The sequence below is a fragment of the Grampus griseus genome (assembly GCF_964374135.1).
Source record: "Grampus griseus genome assembly, chromosome: 11".
Lineage (NCBI taxonomy): Eukaryota > Metazoa > Chordata > Mammalia > Artiodactyla > Delphinidae > Grampus > Grampus griseus.
Window position 1 is genome coordinate 102275520 of NC_139005.1, and position 14692 is coordinate 102290211.

At 66.3% G+C, this 14692-nt stretch overlaps 1 protein-coding gene across 1 annotated transcript; it reads left to right on the forward strand.

The window, feature by feature from the left end:
• The first annotated feature begins 1497 nt into the window (after nt 1-1497).
• Nucleotides 1498-10925, forward strand: TRABD (TraB domain containing). The gene is made up of 10 exons (XM_082666799.1): nt 1498-1594; nt 6544-6611; nt 6988-7066; nt 7471-7637; nt 7832-7972; nt 8523-8633; nt 8729-8868; nt 9112-9284; nt 9369-9480; nt 9602-10925. Exons 2-10 carry the CDS (start codon nt 6579-6581, stop codon nt 9777-9779), a joined length of 1134 nt encoding a protein of 377 aa, XP_082522925.1. The 5' UTR covers nt 1498-1594; nt 6544-6578; the 3' UTR covers nt 9780-10925.
• The last annotated feature ends 3767 nt before the right edge of the window (nt 10926-14692 follow it).

A 14692-nucleotide genomic window follows, 5' to 3' on the forward strand; every position in this document is an offset into this window, starting at 1 on the left:
CAGTAGTTCCTCATGCACACGTGTCCAGGTGGGGCTAAGGCACACCAGCCACTGAGCCCCACCCCGCCCCCGGTCTCTGTCTTCAGCGGGACTGCTGTGCCCAGCCCTGCCCCCCGAGCCAAGGCCCAGCAGGACATTTCAGGCCAGTCTCCTCCAGAGGTCTGTTCCTTGGTGTGTGAACTGACCCACTGCCCTGGGGAACAGAAGGGAGGCAGCGTCCCACAGAAGCAGACCTCTTCCTGCAGATGCCAGGGATGCCCCCTTGCCCGGAGGGGGCAGAGGGCGCACCGTGGGCATCAGCATTCCTTTGACACACCCTCCACCTGCCTCCTTGCTCCTTCCCTCCAGCCCCGGGCAGGGCAGGTGGAGGTGCCTTCCCTCTCCCAAGAGGAGGGGCTGTGGGAGAAGCTCAGACCCCACCCCAGACAGCCAGGCCTGGAACCCAGGCCTCTCTCCATCACACAGCCCAGCATGGACATCTCAGCCAGACTGGCTCTAGGTCCTGGGGCAAGTGCCTCGAGGGGACAACATTGCGCTCACTCCAGCTCTCTTGTGTGGGTGGCCAAGGTGGGGGGCGGGCAGAAGCGATCTGTGCCAGCACAAAGGAGATGAACAATAGGAACCAGACAGAGAGGGCAGGACAGGGGTCCTGGACCACGAGACGGGCAGATAAACGTCAACCCAGAGCCTCTCGCGTAACAGAGCCCCGCCTGCCGACAGGAGCCTGCCCTGCATGAGACTGGACGGGGCAGCACCTCCCACGTCAGCCAGCCTGCAGGAGGGCCACCCCCAGACTCAGAATGTGGGAACCCGGACCCTGTGCGGGACAGAAGGGCTGGGCCAGCACCCCCTTCCTGGAACCTGAGGGGAAGCCCGGCGCCCAGCTCGGACCGCTGGTGGGCCGGCCCGGCAGGCCCAGACCAGGCCCCGGCCAGACGGGGCTATCCCTCACCCCGGGGCCCCGCCCCCACCCTGTGCCCCCCCCTCCCCTCCAGCCGTCCCACCGCCCCCGCCCGCGCCTCCCCGGACCCCAGCCGCCAGGCCGAGGGGTGGCCCAGGTGCTCACATGGGTGCAATCCACGACCCGAACTCTCTGCTCCTCGCGTTGCACTATCGCTGACCCCTTCGGGCGGGATTGACGGTTCTGTATCATAGCAGGTCATATGAACGTCAACCCCCTTTTACTGACCGGGAGATGCGGCCAGAGAACTTTGGAGCGCTTCGCAACGCCGCCCCAGTCGGGTGGCAGGCCTGGGACTCGAACCCGGGTTGTTAGACGCCGCTTGAGTCCTCGAATCCCGACGCTGGAGGCGGGGCGGGGAGGGGCGGGGCTTTCTCGCGCGCGGCCTTCTGGGAAGTGAAGTCCGCGGCTGCTCGCGCGCGGCCCCCTGGGAACTGTAGTCCACGGGCTCGGGACAGGCTCGCTGCAAGGGCGGGCCGAAGGCGCGCGGAACTACACTTCCCGGCATGCCGCGCTCCGCCCGGCCCTCCGGCCCCGGCCCGTCCGGCCGGCCCGCCCCGCGGCCGCGGTCCGCCCCGTCTGGTGGAGCGACGAGCCGCATGGAGGCCGGCTGAGGAGCGCCGCCCCGCCTTGGTACGCCGCGCGGCACGGGCCTGGGGCGGGGGGCGGCGCGCGGGGGCCCCGGCGGGTCGAGGTCAGCCCGCGGACCAGGTCGGATGCTGCCCCGCATCGGGCCGGGCCCAGCCAGCTCCCAAGCGTGAGGTCTTGGGCCGGAAGGATCAGCCCCGACCTCCGAGGAGTGCGCGCGGGGCCGGAGTCGACCGCGAGGGTCGCGAGGGTTCGAGGGCTCGGATGGTGCAGGCCGGAGGCGGGGCCGGGGGGCGGGGCCCGGAGTCGGGGGTCGGGGCCGGGGGCGGGGTCGGCCGGAGTCGGGGGCGGGGGACCGGGCGTGAGGGGCAGGGTCCCCTCCTCCCCAGACGGCGGCGGCAGGGTCTCAGTGGAGACCCTGGGTCCTTCTGCGTGCCGGAGGCCTCTGCCCTTCAAGCCGAGCTAGCAGAGCTGCCATATGGGCAAAGGAGACCAAACTTCCGAGGCCTTGTAGGTCTTTACTTACCTTGTTTCTGTGAAGAGCTATATTGCTACATAACTTACATGCCACAAAGCCCCAGAGTTCACGTATGCGTCTTTGTGAAAACTGTCCCGAGAAAGGAAAGCAAAGCGCACCCTTCAGCGAGGAGCTCGCTCAGAAGTCCTCGGCTGACTTTAGGCGTCAGGGCAGCCTCATCATCAGGAGATTGATGGTTTCCAGGCTGAATACTCCTGGCTTTCGGGGTCCCCTGGAGAGGAAGATGTCCGGGCCACCAGCTCGGCGCGCTCCTGTGCAGGCTCCACTCTCCCTGGGCCTCTCCCTTTTGCCGCTGTTGCCCCCCTTGCGTGGCTGGGAGGGAGCCCTGACCTTGGGGCCACTGGTCAGCCTTACAGGATGGCGGTGATGTTGCAGCCAGGAGAGGGCCTGGCACGGTGGGCGGGCAGGCCCCTACACAGCACCCTGCAGTGGAGGTCAGTGTGGGGACCCAGCACTGGGTAGAGTCCGGGTTCCAAGAGGGTTGGCCGGGTGTGGTAGGCCTCCGGCTCAGGTGTGAGTTGGCATGTGCCCTCTGCCCCCATCCTGCCCTCAGCCACACCTCCATAAAGCAGAGCCTGCCAGACCCAGGAGGGTCTCCGGTGGCCAAGGTGCCCAGACTTCAGAAGTGGGGATGGATGTAGGGGGTCAGGGCTTTGGGCCACACCCTGCTGCCTCCCAGGTCTCCAGCCCGCTAGTCTGTCCAGTTTGGAACCCTTGGCTTTGTGAGCAGGCCTAGTGGGTTGGTTGGGAGATGTTTTTTCTGGGAACTCCATCTGGTGCTGGTCAGCTCTTGGTCTGGGAGGCAGTTTCTGGCTTCCTAATTTTTAGAGGGGTGAACGAGAGAGCATGGCTGTCTCAGTCTGCTCTGCAATCATGACAACATACCACTGAAGGGGCCTTAACGGTTTTCTCACAGTTCTGGAGACGGAAAAGTCAAGATCAAGGTGCTGGCTGATTTGGTAGCTGGTGAGGGATCTTTCTTCCTGGTCTCCAGACAGCTGCCTTCTCACTGTATCCTCACCGGGCAGCTCTCCCGGGTCTCTTCCCAGGAAGGCTCTGATCCCATCCTGGGGCACAGCCTCATGACCTCACCCAACCCTCACCATCTCTTAAAGTCCCCGCCTCCCAATTTCACCCCCACTGGGATTAGGGCTTCAAACTATGAGGGGACACAATTCAGTCCATAGCCGTCCCTGGAAGGGGACAGCTGCCTGGACCGGGCAGGCGGGAGCCCGTGGCCTGCCACGCAGCCTGCACTGTCCGGTGTCCTCAAGTCTGTCCTGCAAACCGTTTCCTACGCTAACACCCCATCCAACAAGAGCACCTTGACACGTTCCCTGGGGGTCCCTAATGCAAGTGGGGCTCTCCCTGCCCTGTGAGCAGGTGCATTCTCTGGTGAACCCGACAAGATAGGTCCTCACGGGGGTCAGGGATTCCCTCGGATTTGGAGTTCGTTTTCCTAGAAGCGCGTGGGTGGCGCTGTCATCTGCGTGGAGCCAGATAAGGGTGGGGTCCCTCTCTGTGGACGAGTCTCCTGAAACCAAGTGGCTGGTTCTCTTCATGCCCCAGCAGAGGGAAGCTGAGGTGACATCTCAGTGTGGCACGCCTCGTGCTGCTCGTGGGTGGCTGGGTGGCTGTTCTAACCACCTCGGCCCTAAAGGCAGGAGCTAAGAGCCTGGCGGGTTGGAACGACTTGCCCAAGGCCGTGCCGCGCCAAGCAGCAGCCTGAGATCTGGCCAACCCTGTGGCCGTCCCCCGCGGGACAGGTGCTGGCAGCCGCCTAGAGGGCTGGCCTCTGGTGGCCAGGCTCAGGAGGCCTTTCCCGCCACTGAGCCTGATGCCTCCCCAGGCGGTGCTCCGTGGACAGTCCGGCTCAGCAGTGACGCCTCTTGGGGGGGGTGAGCACCGGAATCGGGCAGAAGGGTCTCCTTTGTGCCAGGCTCCCCAGGGTCTCGGCGTTGGTGGCCGCGGCGTGGCCAGGTTGCTGGGCGGAAGCCTGGTTCCGGGCTCCCTGGGGCTGTGCTGGCTGGTGGGAGCTGGGCGCTGGAGACTGGCTTTAGGAGCGGGCACGTCGATCTCCCCGCGAGGTGTTAGCCTGGGGTCGCTGGTCGCTGCAGCCTGTGGTGGTGTGATGAGCAGCCAGGACCCGTCGTCCAGAGATTTTGTGGCCAGAAACACAGCCTGCGGGTGTGGGAGATGGAGGCCGGGCCCGGGGTTCTATGGCGTTGGGCCCTTTGCTCCCCTCCCGTAAATATTTAGAGAGGCTCGGATCCCAGCCGTAAATATTTGAAAATGCATCATGGTGAGCGGGGCTGCCTAGGGGTGGAGGGATTGATGACCCACTGAACTTACTGATACATCCTACAAGGGTAGCAGCAGGGGCCCTGGCGGAGGTTGCAGGAAACCAGGATATTGGGAAGTGTGTGCATGTGATAACATCAGAGACGCTTCTCAGAATCACAGGCTCTTGGCCCTGAAGGGGCCTCGGTGGCCTTCCTGCCTGACCCCTCCCAGGCCAGGCACCCACCCCAGCGAGCTCGAGGGGACCTGGGTCCTGGTGCTGCGGTTGGTGGCCCAGCCATCTCGGGGCTCAAGGCTCGTCTGCCCCCTGGGGACAGAGTGAGTCTGGCCTGGCCTGGCCAGGCCAAGTGCAGGGAGGGCAAGGGCAGGGCCGACCCAGACCTGTGACCCCCACCCCTGTGGGAGGGAGGCTGAGGCCTCGGTGGCCCTCCTCTTACCGCCTGTCACGCAGGCTTCCCAGGGCAGCACTGGACGCTCCCTTGAGAAGTTTCTCTAGTACTTTGGCAGCCCTGTGTGAAGCGGACCGGGGGGATGCTCTCCTGGGCTCGGGAACCTGAGAGGCAGGCGGGCCCCAGCCCGGCAGCACACACGGCTTCCTGTTTCTATTTCGGTCGGTGCCTTGCATCAGTGGAGCGCCTTCGTCTGTGAAGTGGGAAGGAGGCGGCCCTGGGAGTGGTGAGGCCGGGTGAGCCGCCGCCCCTGGGGACCGGGCGCCCCCGTGCTGCGGCTCCTTCCCCGATGGCGGGGCGCCCGGGGGCCCAGGCCGGGCTCAGACCCCAGAGCCGGCTCCCCTGCCCCGTGCGGAGGCCCACGGCTCTGCCTGCCGCCCTTCTCCGCTGGCAGGCCTGCCCCCTTCTGGTCCTGAGCCAGTTTCTCTTCCAGACCCTTCCCCCAACCTCATTTCTTCCAGAAAGCACAGCCGTCCTCGTCCTCAGGATGGGCTGCCCCTGCGCTGAGCCACCTGCCCGAGCCTGTCCTGCCGGCCGCAGGCGAGGAAGCGGAGCTCCAAGCAGGCTGGGAACAGAGCCCGGGTTAGGGCTGGGCTCAGGGTCACGGGTACGAGGGGGAAGGAACTTGACCTAGCGTCGTGTTTATTTATTATTTGTTTTTCCTCTTTGTTGTGAAAGTGCAACAGTGAAACTGACAGGCGCCCCGGGGGTGTCCCACTGCCCGCATGGGGCCTCCCGGCATGTCCCGTCGGTTCACGTGTGACAGACACGGACTCTAAAAACCCACGATACGGCGCCCACGACTGAAACCAAATTAGACTCGTTCCTCACGGGACGGCCTCCAGTCATCTGTCAGGTTCTCCCGCGGGTGCCAAGCCCCCTGTCCTTTGGCGGCCAGACCCCGGCTCTAAACTCAGAGCTGGAACCGGAGGCTCTGTCAGACTCTGGTTTGAGTTTCCGGCAGGACCTTGGGAGGTTCGGGTGAAGTCCGTGTGGCGGATGTCCAGGACACCGTGTCCCGGGCCCAGCGGGGATCTTCCCTCTGCTGAGAACAGCCTTGCTGGGCTCCTGCACCCCGTCTCCCCTCCGGAAGGGACAGCACAAGCGGCTCCCACGTGACCTCGGGGGCTCGGCTCCTAGCTCAGCTTCTTCGAGTTTGTGCCTCTTTTCTCCAACCAGAAGAAGTCTCGGTTCTCAGTGACGACGGCACACCTGTGCTGTTCGCCATCCCTCCCCCTGCCCCTCCTGAGTCTGTGCCGACGCCTGTGTGATGCTGCTGGTGACACGTATTGTCGCCACATGTGGCTCCTGAAAGCGGGGCTGCAGCCGCACCGCCTTCCGCGCCAGCCCAGCACACAGGTTCCCTTCTGCCGCCTGGTTTTGTGTTTTTAGGGAATTTTATAAATTGTGTTGTATTCCAAAGTCAAACAGGAGGCCCCCAGGTCTGGCCGGCTGCCCCCGGGGGTAACCCCCTGCTGGGCGAGCGGGGGGCCGGGCGGCACGTCCTGCTCTCGGGCGACTCAGGCTCGCCGCCCGGGTGTCCCCAGCCTGCTCTCAGCCCCGCACCGCAGATCCCGAGATCACCTGTGCCCGGGGCCGAGGTCCTGCCCACGGATCATTCCCGATGGACGCAGCACCACGGGGCACTGACCCCCGTGCCCGGCCCCGGGGCTCCAGGTGAGGACGCAGCTCCTGTGTTTCCTCAGGCTTCACTCGTCGGTGCCGGGAGCCACCGCCCGCCATGGAGGGGCAGGACGAACAGCCCCTTCGCGAGGTCAGAGCCCTGGGCCGGGGGGCTGGGGAGCGAGGGCGGGGGCGGGGGCCGGGGCGGCCCCGCGGAGAGTGGGGCTCCCCCCGTGAGGCTCCCTGGGGTCCCTCTGGCCTCTGTGCAGAGAAGCCCCTCACTGGTCTTCCTGGGATGTTGCTAGTCAGCTGAGGGCCCGGGGCAGGGCGCCCTGAGGGCGGGCCGCCTGTGAGGGGATCGTCTGGGGGACACAGCCACAGGGCGCCCTGAGGGCGGGCCGCCTGTGAGGGGATCGTCTGGGGGACACAGCCGACAGGCTCTGGGGCTTGGTGGGGCAGCCGCACGAGTCCCGGCAGGCCCCGGAGAGGCGAGCACCGCCGCTCGAACGCTCCCCTTCCCTCCGCAGGCCAGCACAGAGCCCATCGTGACTTCAGGGGGTTCGGAGGTGGTGCCCAGGGTGCTCCCCGGAGAGCCCCAGAACCTGTGTGCGTGCTCCCTGGGTCACCGTGCCGGGCGGGAGGGGCTTGGGCTGGGTGATCTCCAGAGCCTGTGGTGGATCAGGGGCCCCGGCCCACCCTGGGGGGGTGGCGGCGGGGAGGGTTCTTGAGTGCGAGCAGGGCTGTGGCAGGAGCCCCCTCCTCAGGTGTGGAGGCCGGGTGCCCTGCACAGCCCCACCCCGTCCTGGGCCCCTCGGCGGCCTGGGGGCTCCCCTTGGCGTGGGGCCTGGCCGCACGTCCTGGTGAGCAAGTACCAGTGGCTCGAGGCCCGGAGAGGCCCCCACGTGCGTCCGCGTTCCGCGGGGCAGCACGCACCCCCGTCCCTGCGCCCCGGAGGCCCAGGCTGCCCGTGTGGGAGGATGGCCCCAAGCCGGGCCTTGCTGTCCCTGCAGCCGACGTGGACGCTTTCCACCTGCTCCTGGAGATGAAGCTGAAGAGGCGGCAAGAGCGGCCCAACCTGCCGCGCACGGTGACTGAGCTGGTGGCCGAGGATGGGAGCCGCGTGTACGTGGTGGGCACGGCCCACTTCAGCGACGACAGCAAGAAGGACGTGGCGAAGGTGAGGCCCGTGAGCCGCCACTGCTGCTGCGGCAGGACACGCAGACCCGGGCCGTCCCTCCCGCCGTAGTTACTTCCGGCACCGAGCTGTCTCCACGGCGGCTGAGCGGCGGTGGGGTCGACCTGGGGGTGGGCCTCCGGGTCCGGCGTGGCTCTGCCCATGGGGCCCGCGGTGAGCTGGCATGTCCGTCGCAGACCATCCGGGAGGTGCAGCCTGACGTGGTGGTGGTCGAGCTGTGCCAGTACCGCGTGTCCATGCTGAAGATGGACGAGCGCACACTGCTGCGTGAGGCCAAGGAGATCAGCCTGGAGAAGCTGCAGCAGGCCGTCAGGCAGGTGCGCGTGCCCGCCCCGTGGGGACCCTGGCCCGAGGGACAGTGAGGAGAGGCGGCTGAGGCCCCAACCCCAAGGCAGGAGCTGGTCAGGGACCCTGAGGGCCCCGGAGTGTGCTGGCAGGTCACCAGGGGCGGGGGTGGGGCCTCAGCTTGTCATGTGGCCCAGAGCTGCGACCCCACTGTGCCTCACGCAGGGGCTCTGGACCCAGAACCCAAGTCCACTCACACTGACAGGTGCCCCAAGGGGGATGTGGGCAGAGGAGCTGGGGGTCTGGCCTGGAGGGGTGAGGGGGGAAAAGGGGCACCCGTGGGGCAGAGGCCAGGCAGCCGGTCTGAGACTGCACGGCCTGCGGTGGGCCTGCTCTGGGAAGGTCGTCTGAAGGGCCGGGAGAGGCCTCTGAGCGTGCACCGTGGGTGAGGCGCCCACCATGAGGCCCTGCTGGACGTCAGCGTGGCCCTCGCTCCTCCCCAGAGCACAGGGCAGGCCTCCCGCAGGGCCGCAGGCACCTCACGCTCTGCCGCACGCCGGCTGACCGGGCCTCTCCCTGCAGAACGGGGTCATGTCGGGACTCATGCAGATGCTGCTGCTGAAGGTGTCCGCCCACATCACTGAGCAGCTGGGCATGGCCCCTGGCGGCGAGTTCAGGGAGGCTTTCAAGGAGGTGGGCCCGGGCCCGGCCGGGGGGCGGAGGGGGCTCGGCGCTTGGGAGCTGCCCGGGGCCTGAGGCTCCCCCGCCAACACCCAGCCTCTGCCCAGGCCAGCAAGGTGCCTTTCTGCAAGTTCCACCTGGGCGACCGGCCTATCCCCGTCACCTTCAAGAGGGCCATCGCCGCCCTCTCTTTCTGGCAGAAGATCAAGCTGGCCTGGGGCCTGTGTTTCCTGTCGGACCCTATCAGGTAGGGCCCCTCGGCCTCCCGGCCCGGGAATGGTGACCAGTGGCCTGAGATACCCACAGAGCACTTGGTCCACCCTGGCCTGGCCCAGACCGCCACACGGCAAACGCCTCTCATTCTCGGGCGGAGCCTCCTCTCAAAGGGCCTCCCCAGCCCTTCCTCCTGCCAGGATCCCAGACAGAAGGTGCGAGGTCCCCGCCCTGGGTCAGCCGTCCCTCGGGCTGGCAGCACGCCCTTCTCCCCCAGCAAGGATGACGTGGAGCGGTGCAAGCAGAAGGACCTGCTGGAGCAGATGATGGCCGAGATGATCGGCGAGTTCCCCGACCTGCACCGCACTATCGTGTCTGAGCGGGACATCTATCTGACCTACATGCTGAGGCAGGCGGCCCGGCGCCTGGAGCTGCCCCGTGCCTCTGACGGTGAGGACGGGCTGCGGGGTAGTCGCTGGGGACCCGCCAGGGCCAGGCGGGTGGGCAGTGCTGATGCGTCTCTCCCCCCTGCAGCCGAGCCCAGGAAGTGCGTCCCCTCCGTGGTGGTGGGCGTCGTGGGCATGGGCCACGTCCCCGGCATCGAGAAGAACTGGACCACCGACCTCAACATCCAGGAGATAATGACGTGAGTGCCGCCCACCCAGCCCTCCGTCTCCGTCCCGCCCCACCCCACCCACATGGAGCCGGGCTGGGGGCTGGGGGATCGTGCGTCCCCAGCCAGGCCCAGCCCGCCCTCCCTTCCCCAGCGTCCCCCCGCCGTCCGTCTGTGGCAGAGTGTCCTGGCTGGCCGCGAAGGCCGCCTTCCTGGGCCTCCTGGGCTACGGCCTGTACTGGATGGGGCGCCGTGCCAGCAGCCTGGTCTTGTCACTGCCTGCCGCCCAGTACTGCCTGCAGAGGGCCTCCGAGGCCTGGCCGCACAAGTAGGAAGGACAGAGGGAGCCACCACGTCCGTCCAGGGGGCTGCCCGCGGCTGCTCCTGTGACACGGCCGAGGGGCACGGGGGGCCGGCCCCCTGAGGAGCTCCTGGGTGCCACCCCCCATGGGGGTCCGGCCTAGCCTCACCTGCCCTCTCCCAACCCGCCCAAATAAAGAATTATTTCACTGTCTGAGCTCGGGCTTCCCAGCAGCCCCCCTCCACCCCCTCCCTGCGGCCGCTGGGAAGTTCACCGGCCCGGGATGAGCTGGCGGGGGAGGGGTGAGGTGCGGTGGGCCGCAGCCGGCCAGCCCCTACCTCACTGTGCCTTCTCTCCGCGTCGCAGGCGGCGCCTCGCGGGGGTGCCGGGCCAGCAGGCGGGGAAGGGCAGCTTGGCCCGTGCAGCCCTTCGCGTGGCTCCTTGGCGGCCCCGGGTGAGCGCCAGCAACGGCTGTGCCTACAGAGGTTGTGCGTTTCTGGCTTTTAAAAGTGTCTGAAACTTTTCTACTCAGGTATTTTTAACTTAAACCGAAGCAAATGTCAGGAAATACTAGCCTTAAATCTGGTTGGGACAAAGAGAACACCTTTCTCTTGGGGTCTCGGTCCCAGGAAGACAGGGGTGTGGCAAGGGTCAGTTTCGGCCATGGGCAGCCAGGCTGGCCTCCAACCACTGCCCGTCCAGCTGCCCCCGTGGTCTACCTCCAGCCGTGGGGGCTGCAGGGCCGCCGCCCTCTCGGGGTGGAGCCTGCCTGGCCCACAGGCGGTTGAACCTGCTTCCTGTGCAGCTAGTGGTGGGACCTGGGGGTCACCCCGACCCTCAGTGGATGGCTGGCAGCGACCCACCAGGGCCGCCAGTTTACACAGGAACCGCGTTGGGTGCAGCTGGGCCCAAGGTCGAGCTGGCCCCATACAGCACTTGACCCCGGTCATTACCTGTTTGCGTCGTGTCCTGGTCACCTGTTTTCGACGTAGCATCTGTGCATCCCGTCAGGGGCCCAGGGCCACGTTTGGTTGTGTCTGTGTTGACTCAGTGTCTAAATCAGGTGAAAGCCATGGCCACAATCTGGCCCGAGGAGCCTTGGGCTGGGCCATGTCCTTGTCATTCACACGCTCGTGTACACGTCCCTTAGAGACTGAAATAAAATCTAATTTTGGAAGCCTGCTTTGTGAAATGTGCGGGAATGGGACTCAAGTGACAGGGAGGGTGGGGAAGGGCATCAGGATGTTGGTGGTACCCACCCATCCCTTGTGGACCCCTGCCCTCCCTTCTAGTCCGCACCCTGGGGCTCCCCTCCCTGCCCAGCCCCACACCCTGGCATGCCGGAGGGGAGGAGGTGGGAGCGAGCCCAGCACCTTGAACAAAACTCAGTGGGGACCGGCGGCTCACATCGCCCAGAAAGGCGACAGTGGGCATGGAGAGGCGTGTGGGCCGCCCCGGGGGCGCGGCAGGAGGCGGCGGGGTGGCGCTTCTCCACGTGTTTGTCCCCCAGGAAGCATGGCCGCCTGCCCTGCGCTGGGTCTCGGGGCTCTTCTGTGCCTCTCTGCCCTGGGCCAGCTCTGAGGCACATCGTCAAAGGCTGGTAGGAGTGGGTGGTGGGCCCATGGTGGGCCAGGGGCTCCAGGGGCTACTGAGCTTCCCTCTGCCCGGGGTCTTCTCTCCACAGGTCCAGGCGGTCCTGCTGGGACCCCAGGGTCTGGCCGGGTGTGGGGGAGTGGAAGGGGCCCAGTGCGTAATGGCTGGGTGGCCTCGGAGCTGTCACCCACAGGTCTGCACCCTGCAGGCTTCTCACTCCCCTGAGGACCCACCTGGGTGCCTGCCCTAAACAGCCTGGGGGAGGGGCAGGCAAGGACCAGGCCCCCTCCAGGCTGGTGTTAGGGGGGGCCAGCTGGGCCGAGCGAGGGAGGCGGGGAAGCCAAGGCAGACCCTCCTAGGGCAGCAGGTGAAGGCCACGTTGGACCCACAGGGAGAGGTGGGTCCAGGGGCGACAGGAGGAATCGAGGGTCTGACGGAGGGCTGGGGGCCGGCAAGTGCTAGGAGCCTGAAGGCCAGCGGCTTCCAGAAGGGAAGAGGCCTGAGGCAGGTGTGGCCCAAGGCGAGAGGACAGTGGCTGCGCGTCTGCCAGGACCAAGGTTGTAAGTCACCTGCTGGACTGTCCACGGGCCCTTCTCGGGCTCTGGGTCTGGTCACCCGGAGAACTCTGACCCCTCCTGGCCCAAGTCTTCCCCAGGGAGAGGCTGCTCTCAGATCTGGGTGGAGAACCAGAGGGCCCCAGAGGTGTGTACGCCAGCCAGCCAGAGGAGCCAGTGCCCCGTCCAGGAGAGCAGCCTGCAGTTCGTGTATCACTTTGGCAAAAACAGATGTTACCGTGGGCTGTTGGGAGGGAAGGGCCGGGCCAGGCCAGAGGCCATCCTCAGACACCTGCACCTGGAACAGAGATGCTCTCTGGGCGCTGGCTACAGTCAGGAAAGGAGAAGAGAAGTCTACTTCCAAGGGAACAAAGATGGCCAGGATACAAGTTAAGTATAAAATAACATCCATTAAATTGAAGCCGTCAGCCTGAGGCCTGGGGAGTTACTGTGGGTCTTCACCCTGTTTCTGAGAATGTTAGTGATTCCAATGCAAGTTTGTATTACACTGACAAGCAGGAAAACAACAAGGTTTCATTTCTCAAACATATAAAGAGTGCTTAGGGGAGAGCGGACATCCCTCCCGCCTGGACCGTGGAGGGGCAGGCCCCTCCGACCCACCCAGGCCCAGCCAGCACGGGAGGCGCTGACGTCCTCGCCCCCCCCAGGTTCTGTGACAAGCGTGCAGACAGTGGTTGGACGGTGATTCAGAGTTGAGACGGGCGGGGAGAGGCTGCTGGAATTTGAGAGGTGCCGGCAGGAGTACAAAGAGGGCTTTGGAGACTGGGGAGGTAGGAAGGCCGTGCAGCCAGGGCCCCGGGGCCTTGTTGAGAACACAGGGCAGGCCTGAGCCTGGGTGACCACTGGCCGGGGCTGGAACACATCTTGGGCCTGACTTCCCAGCCCGGCCCGCACAGCGAGCTGACGGTGGATCTGCGGGACGTGGGCAACCACTCGCTGCGGGCCCGCTATGACAGCTTCCGCGTGGACCAGGGAGACCGGTTTTATTGGCTCTACCTCTCGGCCTGGACTCAGGGCCGCAGGTGAGTGCCTGGGAGGGCTGGGGGCTTTCGTACCACCCCCCTGCCCACAAGCATCGTGGTGTGCTGACATGCTTCCCGGGCTAGGGGCTGGGAAGAAGGTTGGGACCCCAGAGTCCCCAACTTCTCAGCCTACTTCTGCCAGCCTCAGCTCTCTGGGAAAGGATGTTCCTCCCGGACCACCTGCCGGGGGGCCCAGATGGCCAGGATCCAGGACGGGGGTGCAGCTGAAGGGCTGCAGTGCCGCGGCCCACACCGTACAGGGTACCCGTTCCAGGGCTCCGGCGGTGTCCACACCGTACAGGGTACCCGTTCCAGGGCTCCGGCGGTGTCCACACCGTACAGGGTACCCGTTCCAGGGCTCCGGCGGCCCACACCGTACAGGGTACCCGTTCCAGGGCTCCGGCGGCCCACACCGTACAGGGTACCCGTTCCAGGGCTCCGGCCGTGTCCACAACCAGGAGGGCTGCGGCTTCAGCACGCTGCACCGCACGCCCCATGGCTGAACGCCCTGCGCCGATGGCCCACATCTCTGCCAGCTGCAGCCGCGAGCCCTCACGCGCCAGCTGGTGGTACAGCGATGGTGACCAGGCCAACCTCAACACACCGAGGCCGGAGCGCACCGGGGCCGGCTCAGGCATGCGCTGGACGACCGTGGACCGGCCCCGTGCTCTAGCGGGCTGCGCACTCGCACTGCCACCCCCAGGGCCTAGGCCTGCCCTGCAAGGATGGCGCAGCCTGGCTGTCAGCTGAGTCTTCTTTGCAGGGAGGGGCCAGGAAGGGGCCAAGCTCAGCTCCCACGCATCAGGGCCACGTGGACCCTGTGCTCCAGCGGCACCTGCAGGTACCGGATGGGCCTAGGGAGGTCCACGAGGCCATGCAGCCCAAGAGTGAGGCAGAGGCAAGGTTGCCAGGGCTGGGAGGGCCACTGACCCTCCCACACTGACCTGCAGAACCACTGGAACCCACCAGATGTTCCCTCTGCTGTGAGCTCAGGCAGGGCAGGCAGTAGGGCACAGAGCCCGGCACTCACAGGCCCTCAAACACCCAGTCCCACCAGATTCCAGAGTAGGGGTAGGACAGTGGGGTGAGGCGGCCAGGAGATGGGGCAGGAGGGCCTGGGCCTGGGGAAGAGGGGAGTCTCAGGTCAGGTCTCCCAGGTAGCTAGGAAGAAGGCTGGGAACAGGGGATCTGCCAGCAGGCCACGTGGGGAAGAGCCCAGGTGGGTCCAGGTGGAAGGGAAGCCGTCAGGCTGCAGGAGGGGGATCCAGGGTGCCAAGCACCTACCACGTTGTCCCCGTTGTCTGTGGGACCCCCCACCCCACACAGAAGGCAGTGTCATTGCTCACGTCGGGGAAGAGGACCCCGAGCTGGAGGGGGGTGAGGGCTTCCCCGAGGTCACAGAGCCGGCAGGGGCGGAGCTGGTTCACACAAGGTCTGGGGCGCCATGCTGGGGCCCCAGGGGGAGGTTCCGAGGCGTCTCCCTGAAGTTGGTGTGGAATCGGGGCAGCGGGAACAGAACAGCCCCAGCCACAGGCGGTCTCGGGTGTGACTCTGGGTCCAGGTGGGCAGGGGCTTGGGAACCCCTGCAAGGACCACCCGTGCCACGCAGGCATCAGTGGGGTCGCCTGGGGGGCCCTCCACAAGCCTCTTCTGAACGGAACCCCTGAGTCATTCTGCAACACTGACCGCAGCTCCTCACCTGGGGGCGGGCCCTTCAAGGCCAGGCTTGCCCTCCCCACCCTGCGCCCACCCTA

Bases quoted from the DNA above. Each gene is read 5' to 3' on its own strand.
- TRABD (XM_082666799.1), top strand. From the start codon at position 6,579: ATGGAGGGGCAGGACGAACAGCCCCTTCGCGAG. The intron at 7,067-7,470 runs GTGCGTGCTCCC...CTGTCCCTGCAG, and splicing joins CGGAGAGCCCCAGAACCTGT to CCGACGTGGACGCTTTCCAC. The intron at 7,638-7,831 runs GTGAGGCCCGTG...TGTCCGTCGCAG, and splicing joins GCAAGAAGGACGTGGCGAAG to ACCATCCGGGAGGTGCAGCC.